At 55.2% G+C, this 24,860-nt stretch overlaps 1 protein-coding gene and 1 long non-coding RNA gene across 5 annotated transcripts in view; one reads left to right on the plus strand and one right to left on the minus strand.

The window, feature by feature from the left end:
- CRISPLD2 (cysteine rich secretory protein LCCL domain containing 2) overlaps positions 1–24,860 on the minus strand; it is an 84,194-nt gene that overhangs the window by 47,842 nt on the left and 11,492 nt on the right. For all 4 annotated transcript variants that reach the window (XR_003435381.1, XR_003435380.1, XR_003435382.1 and 1 more), the window contains exons 2-7: positions 18,654–18,959; positions 14,175–14,293; positions 11,312–11,444; positions 10,745–10,860; positions 6,834–6,934; positions 1,461–1,601 (exon numbers count right to left, since the gene is read on the minus strand). Coding sequence is in view for 1 of the 4 variants with exons in the window: in XM_027119090.1 (XP_026974891.1) it covers positions 1,461–1,601; positions 6,834–6,934; positions 10,745–10,860; positions 11,312–11,444; positions 14,175–14,293; positions 18,654–18,893 (850 nt within the window). In the remaining 3 variants the exon portion in view is untranslated. The remainder of the gene's footprint in view (positions 1–1,460; positions 1,602–6,833; positions 6,935–10,744; positions 10,861–11,311; positions 11,445–14,174; positions 14,294–18,653; positions 18,960–24,860) is intronic.
- Positions 1,612–6,543, plus strand: LOC113626998 (uncharacterized). Its single transcript, XR_003435386.1, has 2 exons — positions 1,612–5,095; positions 5,449–6,543. It is a non-coding gene; the product is annotated as an uncharacterized LOC113626998 (long non-coding RNA).

A 24,860-nucleotide genomic window follows, 5' to 3' on the forward strand; every position in this document is an offset into this window, starting at 1 on the left:
TCCTCACTCAGGGGTGAGTCCCGTTTTATGCTGTGTGAGGTTTGGAGGGAAAAGAGAGACACCGGTGGGCAGAGAACCCACACTTGGTGCCGTGTCTGTAAGAAAATGCCCTCCAGAGCCTCAACCCTTCACTAAAGGTGCCGCATACACAGGTGAGCAGCGGAGGGGGTAAGCGGAGCCCGGCAGGGGAGGGCAGAAAGAAAGGAGCGAGCCCTAGCAGGCGAAGCGTCTTGGGAGACCGGGCAGAAGAAAGCATGACACAGGTGAGCGTCAGAACACTAGGCATTCTGGGGACTTCCGGAAGTCTCTGGGAGGACATCCAGCTTCCGGCCTTGGGGGGGGGGGTGTCGGAGGCAACTTGATGGTGAGCTCAAAGCACAGCTGACACTGGGTGGCCCCCGTTTACTGCATATAATCCCCACAGCAAACTGACAGAGCTGCAACTGCTATGGTAAGATGTGTGAGAGTAACAGATGAGAACGTTGACATACAGCCCAGGAGGTTTGCCCCAGGTCTAGAATCCATGGCCTTGTTCCCTAGTAATTGCTGCAGTTCTCCTTTGTCAAGAACATGATGCCAGGCTTCCCTGGTGGCGCAGTGTTGAAATCCACCCGCCAGTGCAGGGGACATGGGTTTGAGCCCTGCTCCGGGAAGATCCCACAGGCCACGAAGCAACTGAACCCGTGCACCACAATTACCGAGCCTGCGCTCTAGAGCCCGCGAGCCACAACAACTGAGGCTGCGCACCACAAGTACTGAAGCCCACGCGCCTAGAGCCCGTGCTCCGCAGCAAGAGAAGCCACCACAATGAGAAGCCCGCGCACCGCAACGAAGAGTAGCCCCCGCTCACCACAACTAGAGAAAGCCCATGTGCAGCAACGAAGACCCAACACAGCCAAAAATAAGTAAAAAAAAAAAAAAAAAAAAAAAAGAACCCAATGCCTCTTGTAAAATATGGACATATGAAATGCACAGGTGCATATCTCACTGATTTAAAAAAATGCTGACAGAGGCATCACTGCTCCCACTTTATGGACGAGCACATCGACTCTCAGAGTCGGGTGACTGTCCGAGTCACAGGGCTGGTGCATGATGACCACGGGAGCCGGGCTCCACGCTGCACGTTCATTCTCCCTTTGGGAGCCAGGCACTTCCAACAGGAACCCAATTTTAGCCCAAGTCCTCTCTGAAAGGACAAGAGAAGGTCTAACCTTAAAATACCTGCCAGGGGGGAAAAGGCCACCCAAGCACAGCTCCTATAATGCTTCTTTTGAAATGACTTAAAAATATCATTTTTTAGAAACATCTTCAAGTTGTGCTTTTTGCAAGCTACACCCCACCCTGTTCCCTGCTGTTTGTCGACTTGGAGACCTCTCAACCCACCAGTTTCCCTCCTCTGCCCACCCCAAAGAAAACTGCCCCCTCCAGAGGCGGCTGGCAGAGGGCAGAGCCCCACTCACTCATGTGGTTCACGGCAGGGGCTTTCTTGGGCTTCGTGGGTCTGATCACCCTCGGCGGGACCCAGATGTGCTTCTCTTCAGGAATGGGGGCCACTTCCACCTCGTTCATCTCGTCCGTTTCAGGTTTCTGGTCGTATGTCTCTTAATAGTGAAGAGGGAGAGAAAAGCAACATGCTGGGATTCAACCAAAATGCATTTAGGAAAAAATAAAGAAGCAATTTGGAAACTAAAGTTGTTCGAGGTTTGGCTTCACAAAGGGTCATTTCAGTGGCAAAGAGAAAGTTACCTTTCAGGACAGTGCTGGCCAGGTGGAATTCTCCCCGCCAAGGGGCGGTGGATGGCTCTCTGGTCACTGTGTTTGCTTTTGACACAAGAGCGGCTGGGCTGACCAGAGGTTAGAAGGCCCTGGCGCCCACCCCTGGATCATCAGAATGGTTTCTTGTCCCGTCTCTGCCCAAGGAAGCAGCTTCAGGAAGCCGCCTCATCCTCTGACCCCAAACCGTAGCTGTCTCCGCTGAGGTGCCTCTGGCCCTAGGTTCTCACTGGAGGAGGGGTCCGCCTCATTTACACGCCGTCATGGCACACGAAGACCCTCGTCAATGGTCTTGGACCCCAAAGCCCCTCACCACCAGCACATTCTGCTTCCTTCCCCACTCCTGCAGGCCAAGATCACTTAACCTTTCTCTGCACTGAAGTTTCGAAGCCCAATAACATTGGAACCATCATCTAGAACGAGCCAAAGACCCAACTCTTGGTTAAAACACTTAGTTCTTCGGGCCCCAATATTTTCCCCACCCAAATATTATTATTTCTCCAACCATGACCATGACCTTCATGTTTCAAAACATTCTAATTCACCGAATACACTGCATTTATTAAGCATCAGTTTATCTTCCAGTTTTCGTCATGAAAGTCAACTATTAACCACTCACTGTGATGTGTAATCAGGCCAGCTGGATACCAAAGCATAAATTCCAGCCAAAGTAGAGCAAAGTATTGCTGTTTGGGTTTCCTTGAGCACCCTTATCAAAGATGAATCAGTGCGCATCTCTGCTGGGGGACCCCCGCCCCTCCAAGGATGTCTGTGGACCCGAGGTGGAAACCCCTGCCTTCCAAGCTCCTCCAATGAGAAAAGACAACAGACGTGTTTGGGTAAGAACGGTTTCAAGGAGCAGGAATGAAGCGCCCTTGCAGCCTCTCTGTGTCAACGGATTAAAACTCAAGTCCCATCACGTGTTCACCAATCCCCAGCCTTATCCTTACTTCTGAAGAGCAACAACTTTTCTCCAAAAAGCAGACCAAGGGTTTGCGTTGATACAAGACATTCAAGAATATGAAGGGCAAGTGACACTTCTCTGATGCTTTTCAAGGCTGGGATGCTCTGCAGCTGTTTCACTGGCCGATTCATCACGGCACAACCACTACCCTGACTCATAGGAGGACGGACAGGATTTAAGCCGGAGGAGAACAGCAACCCTGAGTCCCAAGTTCACTATCAGAGCTCATGGACCTCCATGTACTGCTCCTGGATGGCGTGCTCACCACCACCCACCTCCCCCACCAGCTGGAAACTCCCTGAGGCCAGCAGCCAGCCTGCTTCACACCACACTACACCCAGCTCCCAAAACATAGTAGCTGCTCAACAAAATGTACTGAGTGAAGGATGATCAAAATGCCCAACAAATTCTGTCTTGGAATTCTTTTGGGGAAAAAAAAAAAATAGTCCCAGCAAAGCTTAAAGACATCCAGGAAGGGAATTCTGAACACACCATTTGTAGCCAAACGCTATAGGTGAAATCTTTATGAAGATGCTGGGTTTGCAAACACCACTTGGGACCCAGCGGCCGTCTCTTGTCTGTCTTCCCGTCAATGTGGCTATTCAGGTTTGTCCTTCACTGAAAGCCAGAGCTGTCTCTGGAATAAGCTGGGTTTTCTTCCACTGGCCTTTAGGATTTTTATACCTCATAATCGTGGCTTTATTTAGCCAAATATAGTTGGGTAAAGCAGTCTAAAGCATTTGAGGGCTCACTATTTAAGAAAATGGGTAGACGGTCCTCGCCCTCAGACACACACATGAAAAGTGGAATGCTTACCCAGAGGACGGGCTGTATTTGATCACATCCTAATTAAGATCCCCTGTGTGGACCAGCACAGGCCTGGGGAAATTCCGTGCCCAAGTTCGCGGCAAGGTTACCCCGTGCACCGGCCAGCTCCGGACCGGGGGTCTCAAGGCGCACAGCATTGCTCCATCATTCTGCAGACTCCCGCCTGGTTCCATAAGTGGGGATGAAGCTCTCACCTCATCCTCTCGTTTCCCTGGGAGGCATGAGCAGCCCCATTTTACAGACGGGAAAACTGAGGCTCAGAGAGGCTATGTGACCTGCCCAAGCTCACACAGCTGAGAGTCAAATAAATCACCTTTCCCCAAAGTCCACGCCCTTCCTCGCCACACAGGGAAGGGCTGGAGGGATGGAATCTTCTCTTACGGTCTATCCTTATCCCTGTTCCATCTCCATTAGAGGTCAAGGCCTTGCCAGGAACCTCAATAAATGCTTATTAAGTAGCTTACGCAGATAAGCTGCTTTAGAAGAGACTTTCTGCACGGTTAGCTAAGAAAATCGGGACGCCCACCAAGTGAAGTTGGGCATTTTCCACCAAAAATAAAGAAACAAGTCTAGGAGGCTTCATTGGGTGGGTTAACCAGCATCTAGGCTATCTTTGTGTGCATTTGTTCTTCGAAAATGACCCTCTGTGGATATCAGGGGTATATTTGTTCAGACAACATGCAGAACACACCTGCTACGTGGCCCTGGAGGCCCGGGAGTGAACCAGCCGTTGTAACTACAGGTGAATCAAGTGCAAGGAGAGTCTGGGTGCAGTAAGAGCACGGAGGCAGGTGGGCTGCCTGTCTGTGGACTCAGGGAAGTCTCCCTGGAGGAGGTGTGACACCAGAGCTGTGTTTCCCGAGAAGAGAAGGGGTCTGCCAGGATCCTGAGATGGATGGGGCCCCCAGGCTGGGAGAGGGCCCCCAGTACCTCCCAGGTGAGGAAGAACCCCACGCCAGGTGATAAGCGCAGTCATACCTCCCCACTCCCACCTCTCCAAGGAAGTAATGAGCTGTGTTCATAAGGCACTAAGGCTGCTGTCCTAGCAACTCACATCCTCCGTGTTGCATCCTCCCAGCAAATCATCTGCGGGAGAACGATGTCATCGCTCTTACAGATGGGGAAACCGAGGCTCAAAGAAGGCAAGCGGTGTGCCTGAGCACACGCGTCCAGGAACGCAGAGACGCCCCGCTCTGCCTGCCCTGCACCCTGACAGCCTGCCTTGTGCGCACGCGGAGCCCCCTCCCAATGCGAGAACCAACGGGGATCCCCAGTGGGCATCCCTCCCTCACGATCCCCAAATCAGCACTCAGGATCTGATGGGGGGATTTGCCCCTCTGGGTGACTGGACAGCAGCCACAGGACCTGCCTGAATGGGGATTTGCGGCCTGATATGCCTGGAGTGTCAGCCTGCATTCTTCTCAGCCCTCCTACGACCCTCAGGGGCTGACACATCACCCCATTTTCACACAGGAAGACTGAGGCTCAGAGAGATGAAATGCCCTGCCCAGGTGCTCACCGCTGGGACACGTAGGGTTGATATTCCTCAGGCAGGTGTGCCGAACTCTAACACCCACGCTTATCCCAGGAATCCAGGAGGCAGAGTTGGGCTGTCTGGGAATATTTCACTAAGGACACGTGTGGGCGCCTCCCTCTCAAAGAGAGTGAAGAGGTGTGTTGCCTGAGAGGGGGTGGGAGGGCAGGAGAAACTCCATCTAACAAAAGCTTACAGAGCCCCGGCTGCGTGGCAGGCACTGCCGGGACCTGCACATCCCTGTGGGCCCTTCTGCCTCACAGTCTCGTGACCGCGATGCCTCATCTTCCAGGCCTTTGCACATGCTGTTCCGCCTGCCAGAAACACCCTTCCCTTCTCTCATTACTAGGCCATGTCCTCTGCCTCAATAGCCGCCCGCTTGGGAAGCCTTCCCTGACCTGGCTGATGGTGGATACTCCTGCTCTTAAGCCCTGAGGCATCCGTTACGTCCCCTGAAAGACGCGTGTCCCTCCTCGGGGCAGTGGTCCCGCTGGACCTCACGTTCCCGAGGGCAGGACGGTGACTGTCGGGTCCCCACAGGCATCCCCACCCCCCCTATCCCCTGGCAACGTCCTGGCACACGGCAGGCGCTCAATACACTCGCACCAGACGCACCGACTCTCTCATCTGAGCCCGAGATACGTCACGGAAGGCTGGAGTTATCATACCCATTTCGCTGATGGGTAGAGTGATCAGCTGGCTTGAGCGAACAGCCTCCAATCATGCAGAGCCAGAACCAGAAGCCTAATGTCCAGACTTTGGGTTGGGCCTCCTGAGTTCCCCCTGGGGGCTCAGCCACCCGCATATAACTCATGACCCAGGGGACCAGCACGGACTGGACTCTCATATCCTTGCTTCTCCCCCCGGCAAGATCCCCACGCCCTCCCCGCAGTGCGCAGAATCAGTAGCGAACAGCGGGCCTGGGAGGGTCTGGGAGCCCCACGCTTCACCCCGGAGCCCACGGGACTGATCCTGCGTTTCCCCCCCAGTCCCACCTCTCCTGAAAGACCCCTCTCAGCCATTACGAGACCTGTTAATGGAGCCACGGGAAAAAAAACACACCTCAACCTCAAAAACACGGTCAGCCCCTTGGCGGGCTCTGCTCCTTCTGGGACGGAGCCGGAGGAAACAGTCCCAAATGCGAGCAGCACTTGAGGCACGAAAAACGCACATTATTCACAGGAGCGGGGAACGTGGGAACATTCTGAGCCGCAGGCAATAAGCAAATGCTGGCATCGCCGGAAAACACGGCCTTTGAGAGCCTTTGAGAGCTCGGCTTGGCCTGAGCTGTTTCTGACGAGTAAGGGCCGGACGAGCTGCACACACGGCTGGGTGGCCTGCGGGGGACAAGGACCGGCAGGAGGGGCTCTGACAAGCCGCGGAGGCGGCCCCTGCCCGGCCTGCAGCTCGCCCGGACCATTAATCACGTGGCCGTTTTAAATTCCTTGTTTGTTGTCTGTTTTATACCAAACTCTGAGCATCAAGAGAGCAGGGATGCCTCCCACGGGAGACGCCCACTGTGGGGAGGTCCCAGGGGCAGCCGTATCCCCGGGGAGCTGGGGCTGAACCCTGAGTCCAGAGATGGGGAGGCGAGGAGGGGAGGGCCGAGGGGGAGGGCAGGAGGGACCAATTTCCCCCCCAAATTGTCCAACTTCCCCGTTTCACGTCAGCCACTCTGTGACTCAGGGACTGGAGGGGACGCCCATTCCAAAGGGTTTTGAAGTCGTTTCCTACCTCGGTAACACAAGTTGTTCCTGCAGCTGCCTCCGTACCTGGGCGGGCACTCGGAGCAGGGCCGGCCAGCTCTGTAGGGGGCTTCTCCGATCCAGTTCCCCCTGAGGACAGACCAGAAACCCCGTCAGGGGGCCGCCACGCCAGGGCCCGGGGGGCTTCTCGCTCCTTTCTGGAGCCTTTCGGGACCCCAGACACGGTCAGGGAGGAAGGAAGGTGTGAAGGGGGAAAGGCACCTGCCCTGAGCCCCTCCTGTGTACAGAGTCTAGAGAATTCCAGAAGAATCCCAGTCGGGAGCTACAAAGCATCCTTCTCCCTGCACCTTTGTCCTGTGGCCTCACGCAACTCTGAATGCTGTCAGCCACCCGCAGTCCCAGCCCCGATGCCTCTGCACTGGAAACGGCTGGGATCCTCTGAAGCCATTTCTCAAATGAGTAAAGGTCAGCCTGTTCCAGGGAGTGCCTCGTGTTTACCACGTACCTACCTGCTCACGCCATCCTTCCAACACCCCAGGAGGGACGTGCTGGAGTTCAATCCTTTTTCAGAAGAGGAAACTGAGGCTCAGAGAGGTTAAGGGACTTGCCCAAGTTCACACAACAAGGGAGTGGGAGGGCTGGGATTTGAACCCAGGCCGTGGGCCTCAGAGCCTTTGACCACACTCTGCTCTCGGGGCTGGGACCAAGGTCCCTCCGCCATCCGCCTCCCTTTGAAGTTCCCAGGGCAGGAAAACCAGAGGCCGGTCGGTGGGATTTCTCCAGGGGCCAGGTTGCAGGCGGTGAGTGCAATTCCCAAACCCTTCTCCCAGCACCTGGGCCTTTAGCAGCACAAGCCGGAGAGGTGAGTGACTGGGAGCCAGTCTTCGTGATCTGTTCTAGAAACTTCCTTCATGGGTGCCCTGTCACCTGTCTGTCCACTCAGGAAAGAGACTGGCGGCCCCGATCCTGGGCCAAGCATGGCCGAGCGGTGATGAGCAGACTCCCGGGGCTGGACGTGGCCCTGCCAGCCGGGTGAACCCAGCCAATGCCCCTCGACCCTGAGCCTCTGCCCCCTTCTCTGTAGTGGGGTAACCACGGGGGGTGGTCATGAGATGAAGAGGGCGTCTGTGTGGATGCCCCAGACTGGGGCCAGCCCCTGGTGAGCATTTGCTCAATCAACATCCTCATTGGCTGACGTTTTTGACAGCTGTCCAGGGTGGCCAAGGAGGGGTCCTGAGAGTGATGGCCGGGAGACAACTGCAGAAAACACACTCTCTGTTTGGCCCCGGACGGCTCAAAATAGCGGAACGGCATCACCCAGGGCCACGCGGGCATCGGGCCTGGGGATGGTGGGAGGGCGGCTGGGGGGTGCTGTTATAGTCTGCACCCGTGGATGGAAAATAACACCCCCCACCAGGCTGCCTCGCTGAGCACCTCGGCCCCACGTGCAGGCTGGCTAGGGGCGCACGGGGGGCTTCGGGATGGCCCTCCCAAATGGACCATCACCCGGCGGACCCAGGGGACCCCAGCACCTGCCCTGTCACCAGGTGGGGCTCAGTAGGTTTCTTCAGACACTCCGGGCCTCCCAGACAGGCTCCTCCCCTCCCCCAGCCAAGTGCACCAGCACAGGTAGGTTCCACATTTCCTCAGCGACAAACCAAGTCTCCCACACAGCTGGAGCAGCAGCTCTCCGGGTTACCGGTCGTGGATGCGGGCTGGGGGCTAGGCGTCTTGTAGACGGGCACCCTCCCCGCTCCCAACAGCCCCAGGAAGTGAGCACCCTACCCCCAGCCATGAGGCCGTCAGGGCGCAAGACCACCCCACCCCACCCCCTCCCAAAGAGACCTGAGCCCAGACACCACCCCAGGGCCCACCCTCTCAGCCACTGCCCCCTGCATGGCCAGGGGCTCAGACTCTTGAAGAAAGAGGCTCGTGGACATCATGGAAAACCACAAAGACATCTGAAAAAAAATGCCCACCGAACACACAACACCACGGACGAACCTCCCAGACACGGTGTTGAAAGGCAGACGGCAGGCACAAGAGGGCATATCTGTCCATTCACAGGAGGGTCCGAACCAGACAGACTGACCGATGGGGAGGGGTGTCAGAATGTCAGCCACTCTGGGGGGCATGAGGGAGCCCCCCGCTTCCAGCCTGGGGCCCTGGAAATACTCCCTCCCTTGACCTGGGGACTAGTTACACAGGTATACATAATGCATATACACATGCATGGACTGAACGTGTGTGCCCAGCCCCCCCAATCCGTATGATGAAACCCTAACCCCCCAACGTGGCTGCATTTGGAGATGGGGCCTCGGAGGAGGTGATTAAGGTTAAATGAGGTCACAAGGGTGGGACTCTGATAGGATTAGTGTCCTTATAAGAAGAGACACAGAGAGCTCAATTCCCCCTCCCTCTCCCTCCCCCTCCAACCCCCAGCACACGCTGAGGAAACGCCATGTGGAGACACAGGGAGAATGTGGCCATCCATGAGCCAGAAAGAGACTCCTCACTAGAAACTGACCCTGCTGGACCCTGATCTGGACTTCCAGCCCCCAGAGCTGTGAGAAATAATGTGTATTGCTCAAGCCACCCGATCTGTGGTATTCTGTTACGGCAGCCTGAGCTGACTAATACATGTCTATATGTGTGAAAATTTATCCAGCTGTGCTCTTAGGATTAGTGTACTTTACTGTACACAAGTCATTACTTTTTCAAGAAAGCGGTAAAGACTAAATAAGGGAAGAATGGTATTTCTGGTTGGATCTTCTAGTGTATTTTTTAATATAAAGACTTAAATCAAATGATTCCTCACTCCCCACCTGCCACTCTGCAACGAGCTCCACCATGGGGACCACCTTACTGCTCTTCCATGGGGCTCAGGTCCCTCCCATGGATGACGTAACCCCCCTGCCCTCATCCCCGTGGGCTGCCTGAGACATCATTACCACAGGCGTCCCAGATGGTTTACGGAGAGTTTCTATTTTCCTCCCAACCTCAGCGATTCCCTCTTCATCCTACCTTCTCACGGCCACTCCTGATCCAACCCAGTAAATGAGGTCATTCCTGTTTCATGCAGTCATGGAGAAAACATGCCTCAAGGGCACACTGCATGCAGGGCCCAGTGCTAGGATGGCGGCCAGCCCAGTGGCCAGTGTGCAAACCATAGGCTATAACTGGGTGAGCCGGTCTCTGAGAATCAGCACACACTTGTCTGATGAGCAACGGAGGTGAATGAGTAAAGAGATAAGGGACACACTGATGACATCAGGATGCTGTCAAGAGGAAGTGGGACTATGACCTAAAGGTGTGACGAGGTCCCTTCTGGGAGGGGAAATATAAAGATGCAAAAACTAGGGCTAGCATGAATACCTATTTTCTAGAGTGCTATCTGCTGCGTATTTTCAGAGAAAAAGAATCTCTATGACAGACCCCACTGGTTGCCCAGCCAACTACTCCTGCTTCTGACTTATTCAAGTAGCCCCAGGGGGTGACGTGCAAAGCCAACTGGGGCGATTTCATTGGTCAAAGCCAACTGGGGCAATTTCATTGGTCAAAGCCAACTGGGGCACTCTTGTTCTCCCTTGTCCATGAGTGGTCTAGTTCTGGCCAATGACATAAGGAGAAAGTGGGCCAGGGGTGAGAAAAGCCTAAGGAGACAGGCCTTTTCTACCATTCTCTTCCCTTCTGTTTGGGAAGATGTGATGCCTGGTGCTCTGCAGCCATCTTGGGACCATGAGGAGAGGACAATACAGCAAGAAGACAGAAAGTTCTCATTGACATGCTGAGCTATTACGCTAACCTAGACGCACCAACCTCTAGATGCCTTGTTATGTGAAATAATAAAGAGATTTTACCACTGAAGCCAGTTTCAGTTGGGTCTTCCATAGCAGGCGAACACACCCCAACCCATAAAACCACGTCACTTGTTCTTACTTTGGAGAGTAATTGCAGACGAGGTAGACCGCATTCTCCCAAACATCTCCCCAGACATTCATCCTCTCGCAGGTGTTCACAGCACAGCCAATCTTGGTGGTTGTGGCCCAAACTATCTGAAAAGATGACATCCATACATCTGAGCTCAAGGGACCAATGACCAGGGTGATATAATCTGGTCTGGATCCACAAGGTGCTGGCACTAAAGGGGTGTGTAGTGAAGAGGTGAAGGACCAGATTCTTCCCCTGACCCCATTAAAGAGCCACACATTTCTTTAAAACAAAAGCAAACAAAAAAAAAAGAACAAAAAAACACACAAGGAAAATTCCCCAGCAATGTAAAGCTGCCATAGAAGTTTCCAGCGCTTACTCTCAGTTTCCATATTTGTGAACTGGCCACAAACAGCCTGGCCCACCAGCTATACTTTGAGTAGTGCTGAATTAAAGGAAAAACTTAAGGTAATGATAGAGCAGAGGTTTTCTGACTGGGCAACAGTCCCACAGGGCCAGGTGAGTGACAGTGTTTGGGGGTGCCAGGCTGAGGTCACACCTGATCTTCAGCCTTACCTGTGTGTAGTGGGTGCACATGGCCCCAGAGCACCTCTCTGGACACCAGGGGTTGCACTCGTGGGGGTAGGGGTAGGTGTAGTCCTTCACCTCGTCATACCAGGACTGCACGTGGAAGCCAGGAGAGCGATACCTGCAGGGGCAGATCAGCTTGTTACGTGCCAGCCACCAAGCACCCAACGACAGAGACCCCCGCTGGCAGCAGTGCCACCCATGGGGCAGCTGGAGGGGGTGCTTCTTTGGGCCAACAGCCCCATATCCCACCCAGTATCTGTTAAAAGTGCTTAAAACCCGAATTGGCCTCCTCTGGGTTCCAGGAGTGTCCCTGGGTGACCTACAAGCCACCAGTGTGTGTGGGAAACTTTTACCTGGCTCCTGGTGAGTTCTTTTTTATGTTAATAATTATGTATTAATTTTCACGTATGTTTGGGGAATCCCATATTTCACAGATATTACCGCTTAAGAACAAATCCCATATTTCACAGATATTACCGCTTAAGACAAAACTGAAGGTGCAAGTCCATTTACAGTCAATGTAGAGAAAAACAGTAAGTAGATAACTGAACAGATCCTGCCCAGATAACTGAACGAAGTTGGGAAACAGCTGGCTATGGTGGACAGGGCAGACAGGTCCCTGTCTCACACACACACACACACACACACACACACACACACACACACACACACAGAGCCAAAGAGCAGCCTAAAGCCTCACGTTTCTGTAACGTCATGACCAGCTTCGTTCCTTGGCTGCCTGGGGACCCGAGGACTCAGACTCAAGGAAGAAAATTCATTCAAGGCACAGGAACCCACAGGTGTGCAGAGCCCTGCAGTCAGCTGGGCAAACCCTTGTACCAAGCTCCCCTTTGGGATTTTATCACCTGAGCCCTCCCTCGTCCCCAGCCCTGAGGAGCACGCCCCCAGCCACTGTTGGTGGCCACCACCCCCTCGCTTCAGCCCTGTCCGCCAGGTTGGCACCGGGAAAGAAAATAAACCAGATTGGAACCCCCCGTCGCTGTCACCAGCAAGTGTCAACAAAGCGGTTTCAATAAAGAGAACAGATGTGGTGGCGACTGGTGGCTTCTGAGGGCACCGTGGGGACCCGGGTGGTTAGAGGTCTTATAACGATTACTGTCAGGACCCAGGGAATGGTGGTGGTCAGTGCCGTGGCTGGAGAAGCAGCCTCCCTTCCTGGAGCCAGCTCGGGGAAAGAGACACACGCAGCAACAGAGCTCTAGGGACACAGGGAACCCATCACCAGTCTGTCTATTTCCCTGGAACCTCACAGCCAGGCTGGGGTGGTTTTGGAAAGAGAACGGTTGGCTGCAGAGGGGCCTTCAGAAGAGGCTCTCTTCTGTAAAGTGAGTTGGCAATATTCATCCAGAAGGGGGACAGTCTTTGTGCCCTGGGACCCATCAGTCCTACCCCTCAGAGTTTTCCTACTGAAATCATTCAAATGAGCCAAGGGGGAAAAGAAAAAAAAAAACAACCTAGCTACAAGAATGGAATGGCTTGGGCTTCCCTGGTGGCGCAGTGGTTAAGAACCCTCCTGCCAATGCAGGGGACACGGGTTCGATCCCTGGCCAGGGAAGATCTCACTTGCCGCGGAGCAACTAAGCCCGTGCACCACAACTACTGAGCCTGCGCTCTAGAGCCCGTGCTCCACAGCAAGAGAAGCCACCGCAATGAGAAGCCCGCGCATGGCAACGAAGAGTAGCCCCCTCTTGCCTCAACTAGAGAAAGTCCACGCATAGCAATGAAGACCCAACATAGCCAAAAAAAACCCAAAAAACAAATTAATTAATTTAAAAAAAAAAAAGAGGGGCTTCCCCGGTGGCGCAGTGGTTGAGAGTCCGCCTGCCGATGCAGGGGACGTGGGTTCGTGCCCCGGTCCGGGAAGATCCCACATGCCGCGGAGCGGCTGGGCCCATGAGCCATGGCCGCTGAGCCTGCGCGTCCGGAGCCTGTGCTCCGCAACGGGAGAGGCCAGAACAGTGAGAGGCCCGCGTACCGCAAAAAAAAAAAAAAAAACGAATGGAATGGCTAAATTCCAGTCTGTCAACTTCATGGCCCAAAGGCAGCCTTGACGAGGTGATAACCATGGCAACTATGTAACAGAAAATTGTTTGATATCGTAGGAGAAGGAAAAAAAAAAGAATTAACAGCTGTCCTGGCCACAGTTACAGCTACGTGAAAACATGCCGGCCCACAGCCAGATGCAGCCCAGAAGCCCAGGAACACGCAAATTGCTGGACCAGGGCAGTGGATCGATGGGTTTGGTTCCCTTTAGACATTTTCTCTTAATGCTGTCACAAGACTGACTTCATAAAAAGCAGAAAAGAATGCTGGGTTGCTGTGGTTCCACGAAGTCACACCTCTGGACACACGGTGACACCTGCCCAGGTCCTTCCCGGAAGGGCACTGGCTAAAGGAAGATGCAGCTACTCGTGGCCCCATTACACTCCCCGCTTAAAGAGCTGGAAATAGAGTAAACAGGTGGTTGAAGGCAAGCACACCCTGACGTGTACTTTGAGGGGCCGTTTCCAGCCCCGGCCAAATTTTCAATAAGTGCGGCTCAACGAAAGCAGACCCAGGGACCCTGGGCCCCCGTTCGGAGGACTCGTGTGCACAGCACGTGGTCAGTGAGTCTTAACCGGTCAGAAGACATTTTGCTCATTTCCTCTAAGGCAGCCAGGCCCTAGCCCAGGAGGGGCTGCCAGCTGGCTTGGGGGCTCGGGAATGTGGCCCGGTTGACCTGGGGGAAGGTCCGTGGACGACATTTAACAGACACCGTCAAGGCCTTGGAGGTCTGGCGGCGTGAGTGAGACCCTGTTCACGAGTAGGGGGTCACAGCGGCTCTTACCTGCCCCAGTGCACGGCCAGGTTCTGCCCGATGGACACCAGCAGGCTGTTGGGCCCATGCTCCCAGATGCACTCCTGGGCCCAGGCCACCGCCGACTTCTCCAGCTCTTCATCCCAGGTCTGCAGGGGGACGAGAAATGGGCACCAGGAGGTCAGGGTCAGGGGTGGGTGTAAGAACCCAAACCGCAGAGACGCCCCAGCTCAGGCCCTGGGAGACCCCGAGGGCCGGGCTTCGGCTTCCGCGACACTAGACACAGGGCCTTCGTGCATGTCTCCGATGGGTTCCTTGCTCGGGAGGTGGGAAGTGGCCGGTCAGCAAAGAACCTAGAGGAGCCCCGATCCTCAGAGCACCTGCTCGGCCACTAACTTGTCGGGGACACTGGCAAGTCCCTTCTCTCAGCCTCAGTCTCCTCATCTGTGAAATGGGAGGATGAATAAATCCTGGAGATGAATGACGGTGATGGCGGGGATGGTTGCACAATGGTGTGAACGTAGTTAATACCACTGAATAGTGCATTTAAAAATGGCTGAGATGCTGAGTTATATATTACGTATACTTTACTATTATATATGTGCATATACGTATTTTTTTAGGTAGCAAGAAATGCCTTCAACTCGCCCAGTCCTGTTACCCTCCAACACAGCCCTCCCTGAGTCAGGGGTCTGGGCCAAAGAATCTGCAGCCCTCTTGCCTCCCAGCTGGCCCAGGGAGCACACGTAACTCCTCAAGAAAGAACACGGTGAACAAGGCAAGTAGGGTCACTTCTCTTCTGAGGAGGAACAGATGCCAAGCGGCCCTCCCAGCTGCGAGCCAGCGGCTGTCCCGCCCCCTCCCGGAGTCTTGGGGAAGATGCTGCAGCTCATGGGCAGCCAGGGGCTGTCCCTCGCTCTGGGAAGCCCCAGCCCTGGCACGCAGTAGTTGCTCACTGAAAGCCTATCGAGGCAGAGCCCCGGGACCATCCAGGAACAGGAACAGGAGACTGGTTGAACCAACTGTGGGACCCCTGAATGGAAGCTGCCCACTGCCCTCTCCTCCTCCTGTCTCGCTGTCTCCTTCTGGCCAAGATAACTGCGACTCCTCAACACCCAGGGGCAAGTCCTGCCCCAGGGCAGACGCCTGGGGAGGGGAGGCAGCGTCACACCTCTGGACCCACCGCCCATTTCAGCTGCAGGGGACATTCTGGGTTTCTCCCCGACAGTGCCCCACCTTCAGTGCCCACCAAACCCTGTACCACTTCTGCCTCGGATCTTTCTCCAGTGCCCAAGCACAGCCTGAAACAGGGGGTCAACACCCTCCGGGGGCCACACTCAGTCAGTGGGAGACAGGCCTGTTGATAAGAGCACGCACCTCCCACCTTCAGAGGGCGGGGCAGTGAGGTGCTCTTGTTAGGTGAACCTGGGTACGGTGCCAGGCTCTGCCTCTTGCTGGCTGTGTGACTTCAAGCAAATGGTTTCACCTCTCTGTGCCTTTGTTTCCCTATCTCTAAATGGGCTAATGGTACCTGGAATAGGATTTGGGGGAAGGCTGAATGACAGCAGGCATGGAGCCCCCAGATGAGAAGCAAAGGAGCTCTCAGTCAATGGTACCTGGATATTAAGGAAGTTAACTTTCTCAAGCACCCGCCAGGGCAGTCATCATCTGAACACCTGCCCATTGCAGGTAACATTAGAACCATTTTCTTATTTAACTCCCCCAACAAGCCCTGGAGGTATGTTTTATCTCTCCATTGTTGCAGATAAAATGAACAAACAAACAAAAACCTCTGAGTTTAAGAGAGGTTAAGTAACTTGCCTAAGGTCACCCAGCTAGGAACTTGTTAGAACTTTAACAGCCCAGCCTCCAAGGGGGATCTTCCATCTTCCTGCTCTGCATGCTGCCACCAGGTGCTGGTCCCACTCCACTAAAATAATGGTTACTAAAATAATAGCAACAGTCTAATTCACATTTATTTAGTATCATGCATTGTCTTACTGACTCCACCAAACAACTCTGTGAGAAAGGGACTTTTGTCGTCCCCCGTTGTGCTTGGTGAGGAATTATAAACACAGAGAGGCTAAGTAACCTGCCGAAGCCACACAGCTGGCACGTGGCAGCTACCTAACCCCAGAGCCCGTCCGCTCATAAAACCTCAAAATGGGGTATCTTAACTTCTGGAGTGTTAAAATCCACCTCTCAGTGCTCAGCCTGTTTCAAAGGACTGTGGCTAGAAGCCCCAGCAGGCAGGGCCGAGCAGGAAGCCATGACTCTGAGACACTTTCTCAAATCAGTGTCACTTGTCTGGGTGGAGACGGGCCGGGCAGCACTGCACCGAGGATGCCCAGAGGGAGGGGACGGTGCTGAGGCTCGGACTGCCGGCCCCGCCCCGAGGGCCCCTGCGCAGAGGCGGCCTCAACAACACCCCTAAAGGCTCTACTTCCCCCACAGGGGGGCTGTGGAGATGGAAGGAGCGAGATCCCAGCTCCAATCCCGAGATACCATGAAATAAACAAATAGGAAAACACAGCAGGCTAGTCACAGGCTGCCCAGGGCCTGTCCCTGCCTGCTGCGTACCCAAGCTCCTTTCCGCTGCCCTGAATCTCCCCCACAGGCACCAGACAAGCACAGGGCATGAGGAGAAGAGCAGCAGAAACCCAGCCTGCTCCCCACGGGAGGCAGGAAACAGCCAGGACCCCGGCGGGGCTGGGGCTCAGGCAAGCTTCAGGCCCAGGAGAATGCCTGCTCCCTGGTAGGCACCACACAGGGCCTTGGGGTGGGGAGGGGCACAGGATGGAGGGCGACTGATCCAGAAAGAGGCGGACAGTGTCTTTTCCCCACAGGGACAGAAGCCAAATGACCAGTGGCTGGGAAGGAGCGGGGAGGAGTCCGTGCCCTGAAAAGAAAATCTACCCTGACTCTCTCCATCCTTAACCCTGTAAAGGTCTGCGCAGCTGCCCCCGGCGTTAGGCGCCCCACGTTGAAAGGGCGCCCACTCTGCCTCCTAAAATTATCACAGCCCCTTCGGAATAAATGTCTGGACCATTTTCTTCAGAGAAAAAAGAAATGGTTTCATAACGAGTTCCCAGAGGACTGGGGGCTTGCTCAGGGCTCTGCGCGGACGGGCATCCATTCATCCGTCCCACAGCTGGTGATGGGCCACCTCGCGCAAGCACAGACGCCGAGGGACTCACAGGCACGCGGGCAGGGGACCGACCGTGAGGGTGGCCGAGGTCGGAGCACAGGCCACACGGAAAGCGGCAGCTGAGAGTCCAGAGGAAGGAGAGGGCCCGGGGGCAGGCCTGCAGGGAGGTGGATACGGGAGTGATGAGGGTGCAGCCCTCCTGGGGGGGGGGGGGGGGGGTCTGTAACACACACAGCACCCAGAGGCCTCTCCGGCCAAAGGCAAGGGAGGGAAACAGGCTATCCAGACAGACAAGGGCTTGTGATAGGAGGCCTCGGATGCCGGAAGGAAGCACAGAGGGCCACCGAGGCTCCTGCCTGGGCAAAGGCTGAAAGAGAGTGAGATTTAGAAACTATAACGCGATACCAGGATGCAGAAGGGGCCGGAAGAGGGCAAGATGGGAGGTGAAACAGCCCCTGCCCCCACTCCAGGGCTGAGGCTGCCCCGATAATCAGGGGAGGATGGAAAAGGCTGGTGGGGTCGGGGGAGGGCGGGAGGGGTTCAACTGAGCGTGGAGAGGGGACAAGAGCACGGGTCCTGGACTCAGCCAGACCCAGGTCAGCATTCGCCTCCGCCTCTACAGCTGTGTGACCTCGGGCCTCGGTTTCCCAGTCTATAAAGTGGGGGGATACCACGGCGCCCGTTTCACAGGGCTGGGGGGATGGGACACGGAGACACATGAGTGAGGGCAGAGCTGGGGACGTGCACCGGGGAGCTGGCTGCCCCTTCTGCTCCGAAATGCAGGGCTTCTCCAGACGCACCGGGGACCCTCCACTGTCCCTTCTCTACTCCTTCCTCCCCAGCAGACACCCCATCACTCACGGACTCGGCCACCCCTCGCTACTCAGACGGAAGGCGCAGCTAAACGGTGGGGTGACGCTAAGGGTGACACAAGGACAGCGGTAACAGCACAGCCCCAGGGCTGAGCATCTGTGCCAGGCAGTCAACACACGTGCCGTTAGATGGTCACAGGGCGGGGGGTGGGGGGTGGGGTGGGGGTGGGGGTGGGGGCACATGAGGTGGGATTTCCAAAGTAGACACTGAGACTCAGACTAGCTAAGGAGACGTCAAGGTCACACGGTGAAGACGTAGCAGAGCTGGGGTCGGACTCACCACAGCCTGGCCCTTGACCCTCCCCCTCCCCCTCCCCCTCCAGGAGGGCCGGGAGCTTGGGCTGAGCTACAGAGAGGTGCACCCTGTGCTGATCGGGTAGGGCATCCAGAACAGAGGCAGGGGGCCCTCTCTCACCAGACGTCCCCAAGCCTGCCATCCCCCCCTCCCCCCGCGGATGGGGCCAGCCCCTGTGGTGCCCCCGCGCTCACCATGTACTCCATGTTGGAGGCCGGTGGTGACACCTGGCCCCGCAGCCTGTTGTGAAGCATGAGGATCTCCTCCTTGTCCGCCCTGGGGATGGCCCTCCGGACCCGGGAGTGGGGTCTGTCCTGCTGGTACTTGCTGAGCAGCTTCTCTAGGTGTGTGACATTGGGCAGGAAAAAGCCTTGGGCTCCACAGAGCAGTAGCACCAGCCCCAAGGGCACAAGGCCGTTCGGGACACAGCTCATGGCTCCACGCTGGCAGCAAGGGCTGGGATGACAGGGGGGCCTGGGCTCCTGAGGCGCTCGTGTGCTCTGAAAAGAAGCAGAGGGCGGCAGGAGAAGTCGGTCAGTGTCAAAGCCACGACGGCACTGACCGTGCTGGACGTCATTCTCCCCACTTTGCAGATGTGGAGACTGAGGCCACAGAAGCTGAACCACCAAGGTCCCGCAGGCAGGAAGTGGTGGAGCTGGGACTCAAGCCAAGGGTCTCCAGCAAGGCAAGCGGCCTGATGCCACACGGGACATCCTGGCTGGGTCTCTCCTGGACTCAGCTTCTCACGGTACCATCCATTCTCACTCGGAGTCAGCATTTGGACTCATTCAGGAGTCTACGGCCTGAATTAAGTTCCATCTCCCGCCCCCCAAAGAGATCGCTAAAGTCATTTCACATCACGAAAGGATGTGCCGTGAACCAGCGTGAGTGGCAAACTTCCTGGTCCCTGTGAAGTAAGACTCAGTTCCCAAAGCGATTGTCAGGCATCCCCAGACCCATCACCGCATGAGGCCCCACCTATCACGGCCCTTCCACGGGGCACCACCCGTGTAACCATCACACACTACGACACCATCTCCCAGGACCCAGCCAGGGACCCAGCCGCGCACTCTGCCGATTTGCTCCTTGGAGAAAGTGACAGTAGAAAGAGAGAGGACCTCCAGGGGTATCTGTGTACCCACTCTCATCCCATCCCTGCCTGGCAGAGCCCCTAAACAGCCTGGCGTGCAGCCTCCCTCAGGCAGCTTCTGTCTGACAGTGAGCCCGTTACAGGCACTGCCGGGTGTTACCCTGTTGGCTGCTAAGTTAGTGGTTCATAGGGGTTATTAGTACCCAACAACGGCATCAGTAGGGCCGAGGGGACAGAAGATGGTGGCTGGGACTCCCGGTCCTGCAAGGCCCATCTTGGAGCTGCACTTCCCAAGGAGTATTTCTGGAACCCTAACCCTGACACGTGCCGGGCTGGGGGCCGTGGCGCACGGCCTCGTGGTCACGGCGGTTGGGATTCGCCCCTCTCAGAGACCCCCGGTGCCGACTGCCGAATCCCTCACTTTAGGACCCAACAAGGATCTTGACGATCCCTCCTTGCCTTTGGGCGACAGGCCCTTTTCCCAAATAACGCCGCCTACTAACCTTTCTTAGTGTCTTAGGAAAAGCTGCCTTAGTCTTGGAATACACTTAGTAATTTTAAAATTCGAAGTTAGTTTATGAGGTGAACTTCCGCTGTGCCTTGTGTTCCTTCCCAGAACCCTTCCTGAGCATCTGCGTGGGCCCACCACCTCATTATGCCGTTTCCAATCCTCACGACAACCCAGGAGGTTGGCCTGTTATCGCTCCCATTTTACAGGGAGGAGGTTGAGGCTTGACGTGCTGGTCCCAAGGCCGCTCCACGGGTAAGACTCGAACCCAGGTGTGGTGTCTCTGAGGATCCTGGATTTCCCATCATGCTACCCTGGTTCCCCGGGGTCACACTAAAGGTCACAAAGCATGGTCTTCCCCCTGGCTTATTGTCCGGTCCAAGAAGACAAGGCGGGGCTTGAATGAGTGTGTTCGTTCACCCTCTCGCCTCTGCTTTACTCCCAAGGAGAGCCAGTCAGTCACCCAATGACCTTTATTAGACACCTACTTTGTGCTGGGCGCCGGGACACGAAGATGAAGAGGGCCCTGTCCTGGCCTCAGGGAGCTCCCAGTTGGGCGACAGGCGAGGAAACCCACAGCCCCTACCCAGCGGGACAGGCCTGACAAGACAGCGCGGGGAGCTGGAGGGAGGGGCTCCAGGGCCCCCCTGGATGGGGGGGAGGCAGCCAAGCCTGGACGCTGACCCACCCGGAACCCCGGGTGGCCCCTCTGGTCTTCTCCTATACCGGCAACAGCTGCGTTTTCACCGGTCGCGTGGTCTGGGGCTGCAAGCTGGCAGCTGGAGGAGGACATCCTCAAGGGCGCATCTGGGACATCCCAGGAGGCAGAGCTGCAGCGGAGGAGCTATGGGAACGCAGCAGTTCCCATCTCCAACCCTGGAAACTCTCCAGGGTCCTGACCGAGCTTACGCCATCTAGGGGGAGGCCTGACTCCTTGGAGTGGGTGAGATGTGGCCTCCCTCCCGAGGAGTTCCCTTTGGGGCAGAGCCTCAGGGACCTGGGTGAGGGTGGGGGACTTCTGAGTGCTCGCTCGCCCTGTGGGCATCAAGCCAGAGACGCAGACGCTCTCAGGGTCCCTGACGTCTCCCTGCTTAGTCACACCACCATATACGAGCATTTCCCAGCGGCAGAGGCCAGGCTGAAAAGGATGCCAAAACGCACTGACACTGGGTTAAGCTTTAGGACAAAGAAGGAGCGGAATCGACATCACGGAGCGTCCACTCGGGCATCACGGCCACACCCGACTGGCTTTTCAGCATCCCGAGGGGCAGGGCACCCCAAAAGGCATGAAATAGGAATTGCTTACATGACTCAACTAAACTGGCTTTGGTTTAAATCACCAACGGGCACAACTCAAACGACTCTCAGCAGGGGGATGGGTAAACGAACTGTGAGTCCGTGCGGGTGGAATATTATACAGCAAGTAAAAACGATGGCCTGGGGCTCTGTGAGTGTTGGCATAAATGAAGCTCAAATCTAATGTTGGGCTAAAAAAGCAAGTTGTAGAATACTATGCTCATGGTACTATTTGTGTGCATTTTAAGGCATGTAAACCATACCTTGTATAGTTTATAGATGTGTGTATATGTACATACATCTGCGTATACGTGTGTATTACATACACACGTACTATACGTGTATGTACATATATGTATACGGCGTGTGTGTGTGTGCGCACGTGCACCTGCATGTGCTTGTATGATAAAACCAGGACTGAACAGACCAAGTTCATGGTCGTAGACGAAGCCAGGGTGAGGTAAATTGAACCGGGAAGGAGAATATGAGGGAACTCACCTTGATGTCTAACATATTGTTTCTATTAAAAATCTCGGGACTTCCCTGGTGGTGCAGTGGTTAAGAATCCACCTGCCAATGCAGGGGTTTGAACCCTGGTCCAGGAAGATCCCACGTGCCGTGGAGCAACTAAGCCCGTGTACCACAACTACTGAGCCTGCGCTCTAGAGCCCGTGAGCCACGACTACTGAGCCCGCGTGCCACAACTACTGAAGCCTGCACACCTAGAGCCTGTGCTCTGCAACGAGAGAAGCCACCGCAATGAGAAGCCTGCGCACCGCAATGAAGAGTAGCCCCCGCTCCCCGCAACTAGAGAAAGCCTGCGCACAGCAACGAAGACCCAACACAGCCATAAATAAATAAATAAGTAAATTTATCGAAAAAGCAAATTCTCAAGCAAATATTGCAAAGTGTAAGCTCTGTTCATGCTGAGTGGACAGGCTGAGTTGGCAGGAATGTGATGTAGTCACCAGAGGAGGGTGTCCTCGGGGGCCGGACGTCGGTGGTGAGCGCATACTAGCCTTTGGACTTGTCTACTTTAAACTTTTTAAAATATTAATGAATAAAACAAAGCAAAATGCCAAAGCATGAAAGGACAGTGAAACCACTGCTGGTTCCAAGTGCATTCTCCTGGCATGTTCTCCTGAACAAGGGTGACCTTACTCCGGAAGACTTGGTCGGCCGCCTTCACTCTGAACATTCAAGGGCCTTGCTTGGTCCATGGGCCGCAGGGTTCCCTCCAAGGGTCCAGAGACAACTGATAAAGCCTCAGCTGGAGCTTCAGAGTTGGGAGAACCATGGGGTTTGTTTGTTTATGGCCACACCGCGTGGTTTGCGGGATCTGAGTTCCCCAACCAGCGATTGAACCTGGGCCTTCGGCACTCAAAGCACAGAGCCCTAACCACTGGACCACCAGGGAATTCCCAACCATGGGGTTTAGTCAAACCTTCCCACGGGGAGAAACACAAGTGAAAAGAGGCGTTTCTCCAAGTGGCTTCTCCACCTTGACACAGTCGCTAGCCTGGACCACACCAACTTGTCTTGGGTTGGGCCATGCGGGACATGGTGCTGGGCGGCACTACTGGGTCTGAAAACGGTCTGGCCTGGCTGCAGCTCAGGGAGGGTTGGTGGGGTCCACGCTGGGGAGGGGCAACGCCTGTACCTGGATGGCTTCCGCTAAGTGTGGGCCATAGGAGAACACTGAAGATTTAAGCAGAACTGTAACAGTAACAGGGCTGGCATCTCACATCTACATTCCAGAGCACAGCACTGGGCTGGCACACAGGGAAAAAAAAACAGAATCTTGGACTGAGCTGTGTGGCCTGCAAATTCCTGTGTCGAAGTCCCAACCCCCAGCACCTCAGACTGTGACTGTATTTGGAGAGAGGGTCTTGAAAGAGGTGCTTAAGTTAAAATGAGGTCATATGGGTGAGCCCTGCTCCAGTATGACTGGTGTCCTTATAAGAAGAAGGGATTAGCACACAGACACACATGGAGGGACGAGAGTGTGAGATACAGCAAGGAGACCGCCGTCTACACGCCAAGGAGCAAGGCCTAAAAGAAACCAGCCCCGCCGACACCTTGATCTTGGACTTCCAGACTCCAGAAGCGTGAGAAAATGAATTTGTGTTGTTTAAACCACTCAGTCTGTGGTACTTTATCCTGGCAGCCCTAGCAAACTAATACAAGCATCAGATAATAAGCGAGGAGAACTGTGTTCTAAGTATCCCACTGGCAGCTGTATGGAAGAGGGTAAGGGAGGAGCAGAGAGGCAGATGGGGAGGCCAAGGGTGGGATCGTGGCTGGAACCTGGGCAGTGGCGATCGGCGCTGTGTCACAGCACAAGCCCATCGGCCGAGGCGACTTGGCCGGGGCCCCGCCAGCCTGCCTTGGCCTTCAGCCCCTTGGCATTCAGCTTCCACTGCCGAAACAGCTCGATAAGAGCCTAGGGAAAAAGCACTTCAGCCCCCTTTCCATCTACAATTTAAAAGAAACAGACTCACAGACATAGAGAATAGACTAGTGGTTGCCAAGGGGTAGAGGGGATGGCGGGTGGGGTGGAGTGGGAGTCTGGGGTTAGCAGATGCAAACTATTATATAAAGAATGGATAAACAACGAGGTCCTACTGTATAGCACAGGGAACTACATTCAATATCCTGGGATAGGGCTTCCCTGGTGGCACAGTGGTTGAGAGTCCGCCTGCCGATGCAGGGGACACGGGTTCGTACCCCGGTCCGGGAAGATCCCACATGCCGCGGAGCGGCTGGGCCCGTGAGCCATGGCCGCTGAGCCTGCGCGTCCGGAGCCTGTGCTCCGCAATGGGAGAGGCCACAACAGTGAGAGGCCCACGTACCACAAAAAAATATATATATATCCTGGGATAAACCATAATGGAAAAGAATATGAAAAGGAATATATATTTGTATTACCGAGTCACTTTGCTGTATAGCAAAAATTAACACAACATGATAAACCAACTATACTTCAATAAAATAAATTAAAAAAAAAAGTTTTCCCAATGAGACACACACACTGCCCACCACCACCAGGGGCTTTCCAATGATACGTACAGGCCCCCACCAGGGAGGCCAGCGGGGCTTACATGGAGGGAGATCTACCGCAAGCCCGTTGCTGCACTTCTCACTTCACCCTCCCGATGATTCAGAGGTTTGGGCTCTATTGCTCCCATTTTACAGGTGAGGAGACTGAGGCCCCTGGAGTGTCAGGAACCTGCCCAGGGTCACACAACTGCAAGCAGAAAACCTGGGGCTGGAATGCAGCTCCGTCTGACCTCCAAGCCCCTTCCTCAATGCCACAGTGCCTTCCCAAGGGGTGGGCTTCCTTGGGGATTTCCCGTCACTACCCACACAGGGGAGGGCCGCCCACAAACAACCCAGCACTCACTGCGACCCTCCCTTCCCTTCTCTGCTTCCTGCGCGGACAGTGGGGCTCAGTGGAGACAGGCACCGTGCCCCACCCCAGGTAGTGACTCTGTCGAGAAGGCATCC

The sequence above is a fragment of the Aethalodelphis obliquidens genome, unplaced genomic scaffold (genome assembly GCF_003676395.1).
Source record: "Aethalodelphis obliquidens isolate GAN/ISIS:26980383/991018 unplaced genomic scaffold, ASM367639v1 scaffold20, whole genome shotgun sequence".
NCBI lineage: Eukaryota > Metazoa > Chordata > Mammalia > Artiodactyla > Delphinidae > Aethalodelphis > Aethalodelphis obliquidens.